Below are 9524 nucleotides of genomic sequence, written 5' to 3' on the forward strand. Positions count from 1 at the left end.
ATTTTGTGAAGGGTCCGTTTTTAAGTTAAAATATTTTGTGAAGGGTCCGTTTTTATGAAAAGATATTTTGTGAAGGGTCCGTTAACGGACCCAAATTTCTTCTAAACAGACCCTTGAAAGGGTTTATTCGATTAACAAAATAATAATAAAGATAAACAAATTTGTAAACGGTCCGTTTTTAAGTTAAAATATTTTGTGAAGGGTTCGTTTTTACGTTAAAATATTTTGTGAAGGGTCCGTTTTTAAGTTAAAATATTTTGTGAAGGGTCCGTTTTTATGAAAAGATATTTTTCTAAACAAACCCCTGACTTCAGTATTTATGATACTGTGATACAGTATAAATTATTATTCATTCTCACTACTCTTATAATTATTCTTTTCTAATAATTCCTCATCATTAATATTTCCTCATAATATATTACAAAACATTCATATTCACTTATACTTGCATACCTGCCAACATTCACTCTTTTCGAGAATGGATTTTCCAAGTGGTAGTAAAACAATTACCGAAAAACTATCTTCCTCAAGAGTAAATTTATATTTTAATTAGGTTGAAATTCGCTATCGTAAGGGCTAATATGCTTTTATATATTTGTTGTAATTATTTATATGTAGTGGTGGTCAAACTGATTTAAAATTATTATTATAATTCAAAAAGTTTAGTGAAATAACATGAATTTCGCTAGCACTTTAAATATGAAAATAAAATCTTCCACAAAAACAGGAAGAGTTGGCAGCTATGTACTTGCCATTAGAGTTGAAAATAAACATTTTTTGTTTAAATCATCACAAGAAGATTTTTTTCCGGAAAAGAATATTACTAACACTTCAAACTCAAATTTAAGTCATTTTTCGTTATTTCTTAGGAATTTTTTTATTAAATTAACTGATATTTTCCTTATTTTCACAGATTGATAAAATTCCTTGCTCTCCGTGATTTTCCAGTTCTCCTTTAATTCACATTATTCTTTTCATTATTCATTCAAAAAACTTATGTTTTTATAGATGTTGTTATTATGGCGCGGCAATTAAGAGGGACACTATTGGACATAATTCTTTACTTTCTTCTGGAAAATACGGTAATTGGAAAACTGAAATATTTAGCTATAAAATTTTCTTTCAAAAATTAAGATCGATTCTTACTATCGAATTTTTTGCTTTTGTATTAAGTCTTTGTCTTTTATAGGCGTTTTTATGATAGCACTACATTTTTAAAAGCGTTTCAAATAGATATTACCTCTTTTAATGTTTTACGAATAATTTTTTTCGGGAAAATATTAAATTTGGCATTAAAGGTTTGTTTTAAGAATTAAGAGGATATTTTTTTTTATTTCTTTTTTTTCAACTATACAACCTTTGTTTTCGGTTTTTTATTTTTTAACAGTTTAAGGTAGTTCAATCTAATTATCCTAAACATTATATAAAAAAATATTTATTAATGATTTTTTTATTAAAAAAAAATTTGCTATTTGGTCAATCGGCAAAATCATTATTCGTTACAATCCTAGTATGTGTGTGTGTATATACATACAGGGGTCTGTCCAGACATTTTGTGAAAGGTCCGTTTTTGTAAAACTGTGAAAAAATTATTCGTAATTTGTGAATATAAAATAAACGTTAAGTCAAATTCTTTCAACCAGGGTCCGCTTTTGTGAATTTGTGCAAATAGGGTCCGTTACTGCAAAAAAACTTTTTTAAGCAGTTTTTAAATTGTANAAATTCTAACTTTAATTATGCTCAACACTGTAAAATTATAATTAAAAAAATTAAATTTTAAAAAATAAACAGCAATTGTAGTTACTAAATTAGACAATGCAACATACGATGCAACATACAAATATTTGGTATTTAGCCTATACTGCTGAATGCAGAATTTTCATTTCGGAGGAATAAAGGAAGAAGCGTCTGCGAAGACAAAATTTAGTTCGTTTACATCTGTCTTTCTTTCCCTTCCTGGGAAGGGTTTATTTGATTAACAAAACAATAATTAAGATAAACAAATTTGTGAAGGGTCCGATTAAAAGATCAATTATTTTGTAGAGGGTCCGTTAACGGACCCAAATTTCTTCTAAACAGACCCCTGATATATATATATATATATATATATATATATTACAACCGCTTAAGGACCCACGTTTCCTTCAAATGGATTCCTGATATGAAAATAAAATCAATATTAATTTAATACTTTTAAAATAAAATAAAAATTCGAATGTTATATTAATTCTCTTAAAAATGAAGAAAAAAAATACTTTTTAAATAAATGATTTATTTTTTAATATTTAAAATGGAAAATTCAACTTCGAACGAATGAATTAATTAAACAAGCAAGAGAAGAAATAATCGATTAGGAACCCCCAAGAGAAAATATTTTTAAAGTTAAAAATCATTTGCATCAATTAATAATTTAAAAATAAAGAAAAATAAAAAATGAACGAAGATTTAGACGAGAAAAAAAAATTGTAAATTAAAAAATTAAACCGAAAATACATTTCAAAATATGAAATTTAAAAGTATAATAAATAAGACATATTTGAATTTGAATAAGATTTGCAAACTAAGTAAATTATGTAATTTTTTTAAAGCTCTAAAATATAATTATGCAATAAAAATGAAAGCAGTTATGAAAGCTACTTTTTTAAAAATGCAAGACGATGTGGGGGGAGATCAATAAAGAGTTTTCAAAACAAGCATGAAAAAAAAATTCTTTAACTATCGTTCAATCCCTAAAAAGTCAACTAGCTCTTCAAAGAATTTTTTAAAAAAAATTTTTTTTTCTGCAACTAAACTCTTTCTGCCACTCAAACTTTCTCTCCGTAAATACTCCATTCAATACTTAAAATGAAAACCGGGAAATTTTTTTTCTCTTTTTTTTTGTAAGATACATAAATGCTTAAAATAGGAGGAACTGGGGGGAAAAAAAGTTAAATCAACTTAACGTATAATTTAAGCATAATTTATCGTCCAAAGCTATGAGGGAAAAAGAGGAAAAAAATGGAAAATTCATTAGACATCAAAAAGAGAAAAATTAACTCCAGGCTTAAAAAGACCAAATTTTTTTTCCCGGCATTCTTTCAAAAAGCGCAAAAACATGTATGAGCGCCCTTAAATCTCAGAAGATGAAACAAGAATTTTTTTTTTATTATTATTCTTTAAAAAAAGTCGATATTCGTGTTTTTATAATTATTCGACAAGTATACATATTTTCACAGAAAAAGTTCATTAAAAATGCAGTGAGAGTGTTTTAATAAGAAAGTAGGGTTAAAGGGTCAAAATACTAAATCCTCGTTTTTGCTCTTTCAGGATGCTGGTGCTGTCCTTAAAGTAAAAAGAAAATTTTTAATTTAAATATATTTTTAAAAAAATGTGTATCCATACGAAACTGAAATTTGAAACTTGACTAACTATTATGGCGGAAACTATTTGAAATATCAAGAGCAGGAGTTCGAATTACATTAAGGGATTTCGAAAATATTACTTTTTTGACATAAATAATCTTATAGGTTAATAGGCAATTTTTTATTACTGCGTTATGCTTATTTTATGTAAAACTGAAAATCAAATTGTAGTGCTCTGAGTTCAGTTGGTATTGATCTGTGATAAACATGAAATGAGCCTTTTTTCCCCCTCGTTTTTATCTTAACGTTTTTTATCAAACACAATTTTTTTTTATTTTTTCTTTAAAATAAAAAAAAAACAGATTTTAAAAACTCTAAAGCAATTTTCATATTTGTTCTAGCTACATTAAGAAAAAATTTATGATTTTTCAAAAACCTTTCGCTCTTTGTTATTGCTATCGGCGGGTTTTTCTCGAGGCTGAAAATTTTGAAGCAATAAGAAAATTTTCATTAAAACTATAACTCAAATAAACCTGAATTTTGGTAAATATATTCTCTGCAACATTGTTTAGATTAATCAATCTAATTACTAATCTTTTAGCAAAATATCTAAGTAAAAATTTATATCAATACATAATTATGCTTTTTTTTTTTAGAAATCCTCACTATAATAAACAAATATATTCATAAGAATACTTTAATCGAAACTTTTAAAAAATACTTTAATAAGAGCGTAAGCATCTAGCTAAAAAAAAATAGCAAGCTTGTGTGTTGTGTCAATTTTTTAGAAAACGTTCCTTAAAAACAAAAGTTTATAACATCAGCAGGGGTCCGTCCAGACATTTTGTGAAAGGTCCGGTTTTCATGAAATTGTGAAAAAATTACTCACATTCTTTCAACCAGGGTCCGCTTTTATGAATTTGTGCAAATAGGGTCCGGTTATTGCAAAAAACTTTTTCAAGGAGTTTTTAAATTGTAAATAGATACGAGATTATGCTCGGCACTGTAAAATTATAATTAAAAAAATAAAATTTTCAAAAACAAACAGCAATTTCTGCTTCTAAATTAGAGATGCAACATACAAATATTTGGCATTTAGCCTATACTGCTGAACGCAGAATATTAATTTCGGACGAATAATGGAAGAATCGTCTGCCGAAGACAANATTCTAAGATTTTTATGTTCTCAAATGATTTAATTTCTATGAACGATGCAGAACTTCACAATTCAGAGAGAGAAAAAAACAATAATAACATTTTTACATAAAATGGAATAAAATGGAATAAAATTTATAACACTAGAATAATTTTTGCTATAATTCCACACTGGTAAAGATCGCCTAGAATTTTTTACTTCATTTATCAAAACCATTACTATTACAATGTAAAAAGTATAGTACCGCTAAAATCTTTCAATTTAAAATTCATAAATATTTCAAATTAAACAACAATTTTTTCTTCGAATATAATATTGCAAGTTGAAAAAGAAATCATCTTAACATCCCTCCCTGGATACACCCACGGTACCATATTGATTACTATCTTTGATGAGAATATTTTCAGAAAAAGATAAATTATTGTCTATCTAACGAGTAGAGATTATTTATTTATTTATTTATTTTTTATTTTATATAACTGTCAAATTTGGTGAATTGCAAATAAATGTTTGCTCATAACCGAAATATGCGATAAAAATCAAGGGCTTAAATTCCCAATTGCATAGAAACTTCGAAAAATAACCCATTATATACAAATTTATTTCATTCGTGAATTAATGAAGGAAACTAAAAAAAAATACTCTTTATTTAGAAGGTAATATATTAACTTATAATTAATCTTAAAAAATCAATGTTTCTAAAACAATGGTTTTGCAAAAAAAATGAATAAATAAAAATAACTGAATGAACTGCTAATATGAATAAGAGGAACTAAAACGTTGCTACCATTAAATACAAAAAATAACTTATAAAACTGCTGCCATGCAACAGAAGAGGAAATTACGAGCGTGCAAAACATTGCTAACGAAAAAGAAGAAAGGATATGCAACAAAATAAAGAAAAGAATCACTGTCATTCGCGTCCATTAAAATAATTGTAAATAACACTAAAATTATAGCAAATTTAAGAATGAAAAACACATCAAGAAACAGTAAAAAAAATAATAACTTCTTTAATATTCATCTAGTATTTTTATTTATTTATATATTTGAGGGTAAGCAGTTTAGATATGCTTTAATATTACTTTACCTAACTACAAGTGCTTAAAAGTCACTTATTAATACGTCATTTCATAGACATACACGAATGTCGATTTTAGTGACCGAAAATTCATACAAAACAACGAATGAATTCATTATAAACGCCATTTTTACTTATCATTTACCGACCCTGCAATTAAATTTTGATAGTTCATTTTACTAAAGATATTTAGGAGAAACGGATTCTCTTCATTCAAGGACCCTATTTACATATTTAAACAATAGGAGTTAATATTCTTTGAAATCGACAATCACATACGATTCCGATATTACGTTGATTTAGCAATTTAAGTAGCTCATACATCTTTAAAAATAAAATGAAAATAATAAGGTTTATTCAAGAAATAGTACAGAAATAACAATTATAAATGTTACGCATAACACTAAGCTGCTTAAGTATTTTTAAATGATGTATTGTATTTTCAAAATAGGGTTGTTTGTTTTTTTTCATTAAATCTGTGATTTTTATTTGTTCAATATTAATGTAAAATATCAAATACTAAAAAAAATCAAATTACTGTAATCCAATGAATATAATTTTGCAAATTATGCTCTTACAATAACTTCCATTGTGCACATTTTAATGAATATTAAATTTTGCGTTTGAAGCATAGAACCCATTATTAATAATTTTTTTAATTTCACTTAATACTTAAATCGAGAAGTGCCTAAAGGTATAGGATGCATATTAGAGGTTCTATAAAATTTAAAAAGCACGTTTTTTAAGTAATCAATTTCTCTTTTCCCCAGTAAGAACTAAGTAAACCTGTATCTCCCTCTTGCTTAAATTTTTGTGGAAAAAAAATCCTTATAAATATTTTATACCATCAATTAATGTAAATCAAATTTATCTCAATAATTTGATTTGTTTAAAACGAAATTTTACATTTCTTTTAATATCTTTTGTAAGCATGCCTAGAACTCACCTAACCCTCTTGTCAGGGAAGATGCGGATATGTATAAAGAACACCCAGAATAATAATATCCGGAAAATGAAAATAGGGCATTAATAATATGAAAAACAATTTTAAATACAAATTAATATCTTCCTAATTAAATTAATAATACTCATAACTCCAAAATCAAAAAGTTAAAAAAAAAAGAACTTTATTTTCTCTATAAGTCATTAATGTTTTGAATGAAAAGCTTTTCTATTGTTGCTATAAAGATTTCCATTAAAAAAAAATTAACGCAACTGAAAAGAATGTAAAAGAAAAAAAAATGTAAACACTAATCCAGAAAAAAAAAAACTGAATAATAAAGTTGAGAATTCTAAAGAAAAAAAGAGGAANAAAAAAAAAACAAAAAAAAGCAACAAAAAAAAAAACGAAAAGAAAATTTTTTTTATATAATTTTGCAACATCTTTATGATGAAATGATTAAAACAAAAATATTGAAATAATTATCTAAACGTTATTCTAATTACATTTTTAAACAAACCTACGCATCTTTAATGTATTAATTGCTATACGCATGGCAATGTCTGGCTTATTAAGAAATATTGTAAAAATTAATATGTAAATTAAAGGAAATATTTAATAAATAATAAACTAATTAACAACAAAATGCAAGCGGATTAATTACAAATACGGTTCAATCGGGAAAACATATTTAAATCAGCTTTTTATATCAGGCTGAAATTATCATCCCAACAAAGACGTCATACGCAGTCTAAAAAAATGTTCTATTGTTTCAATATCATCGATATATTTATGCAGTGTATTTAACAATAATAAAATCCTTAATTAAAGATGAAACTTAGTTAAAAATAACCTAGTGTGCATAAGTTATCGAGTTATATAAGCGCCAGACAATTGATAATTACAGTAGTTGCGGCGAAATCGATGATAACTCCGCAGGTGCTGTTCATCTCCCCCTTTCAAAGATAGTTCTCAAGTGATAATACACACGGCCAAGAGATGAGCGCATCGCCAATTATGGCAACCCTAGAAGATGTTTTGTTTTTGTTGTTTACGTTTTCAAGTGTCGATTTAAATTCCCTTTCTGTCAACTTTCATCCCGGATACAATTTTAATATATATCCACCTTAAAACTATTATACAAAGTTATATTAAAAAATTCGCTTCATTGTTTCCACTTTTTAATGACTATTCTCATGCATTAATAATTGATCTATTGATTTTTCAAACATTAAGGTACTCATTAAAATAAACATAATCACCAGCAAGATGAGAATGTTATGGTGTTGAAATTAAAAAAATATTTTTGAATGTATGTTCTCAGTAAATTAGTGTCCATTCATGATATATATTAACATTAATGTTAACAATTAAATAACTCATCATTATTTTTTTTAAGAGTAAACATTGCAGATCAAATGTAAATAATGATACAGTAAAAATCGTTTAGTTTAAGGCAGTGCAAAAAAAAAATAATTTAATATTAAAGAAACAAATTAGAATTACAGACAGAAAAACCATTCTTTTTTTTCAACAAAGAATAAAATCGACAATACGATTAATAGACAATAAAATTAAAGCATAACAGCGCCAAAGTAACATTTAATCCCAATTACAAATATTTAAAAAAAATTTAAACACGAGGAAATAATTTATAATTTTTTCGTAATAGCAATATTAATTATAATTAACAAAGGAATTTTTGAAAAATCAAAGTAATTAACAACATATTTGAATCGGAATTGAGCTTAAATGCCTAGGGAAAGTAATTAAGCATAGAGGTCGACGATGCGCATTTAGGTAAAGCAAACAATGAAAAATATCGGCAAGAAAAGAAAAATATTCATCAAATATTATGTAAAGATATGCGAAAATGTAGGCTTAGCATCGATATTTATGATTAGGAGAGCGGATCGAAGAAAACGCTTGTTCAGCATAGGAGAGAAAGGAAGCACCAGAATATCGAACGTCTGACTGACGCTAGTTATTTGAGCTGCGCTATTCCATTAGCGAAACTCAGCGCAATATAAGAAGATTTTTTAAGCCCTGAACGCTAAAAAGAATCCGTACGAAAGCCTAGAAAAGGCGAAGAAATTTTTGTTTTTTTAAAGACAGCTTTAGAAAAGTGGGCCCCTCCCCACGGGGGTAGAGCGACCGACGCTTGAGAAGCTTGCCGAACCATGCCAGCCAGCCTGCGGCTAGCACGTCTGACTGCCGCCTCGCCCAGGCGCGGAAGGGGGGATTAGAGTTCTTTGTTTGCGGAGTATAGAAAAAGTTTTTGGCGACAAAACTTACCGACTTGCAGAACATTTTCTACGCATCCTGTTTCGTAAAGGCGTAGTCCACGGTAAAATGGAAGTTTTTGGTAATCGCTACAACTGTTACTATCACTTGAGAGAGAAGAATACATGCATATGTCCCTCTCATTTCGAGGAAACGACCAATAAATAATCCTCTTCTGCACAGGTTCGGGAATGCGATCATATCTTTCCTCTATCCTTTGGAAAGGTATGTGAAAGGCCACAACTTTTGCACACACATCGAGTAATGTTTCTGGACATCGTTTTTCGTCCACTTTGGAATCGGCACTTAGTAATCTTACACTATTAGTTAATGAATTACTACTCATCCGCGAACAGCACAGTCTCGGCGCTACCGCCATCTTGAAACATCTGATACAAGTCACACAGAGAAGCGGCGCTACGCATGCGCCGATCCATTTAACAGTTTCATGGCGCTGGCGTGCCATACGATAGTTATCTGAGAGTGTGTGGTTGCTACAAAAAGCGAGGCTATCGCTCTCGGAATTCACGCCAAACTGATGAGATTCAACTAGTAAACTCGCCAAGATCAGCGTTTTCTACTATTTTATTTCTGCCAACTAATAAAGTTAAAAATGAATTTTTAAATTATAGATATGATGAAAAAAGTGTAAAAGAGAAACTTTGAAACGCTACAATAACAGAAAAAATTGTGTATGATATCGTTATTTACAGATAAATACAT

The 9524-nt window shown here is 27.8% G+C and overlaps 1 protein-coding gene across 2 annotated transcripts in view; it reads right to left on the reverse strand.

Annotated features, from left to right (window-relative positions):
* The window catches only part of LOC107453035 (zinc finger SWIM domain-containing protein 5), a 102092-nt gene extending 92809 nt beyond the window's left edge, over window positions 1–9283 (reverse strand). For both annotated transcript variants that reach the window (XM_043044991.2, XM_043044990.2), the window contains exon 1: window positions 8814–9283. In XM_043044991.2, the coding sequence (XP_042900925.2) occupies window positions 8814–9267 (454 nt within the window). In that variant the 5' untranslated portion in view covers window positions 9268–9283. The remainder of the gene's footprint in view (window positions 1–8813) is intronic.
* Window positions 9284–9524: the final 241 nt, after the last annotated feature.

This window comes from Parasteatoda tepidariorum, chromosome 4 (genome assembly GCF_043381705.1).
Source record: "Parasteatoda tepidariorum isolate YZ-2023 chromosome 4, CAS_Ptep_4.0, whole genome shotgun sequence".
NCBI lineage: Eukaryota > Metazoa > Arthropoda > Arachnida > Araneae > Theridiidae > Parasteatoda > Parasteatoda tepidariorum.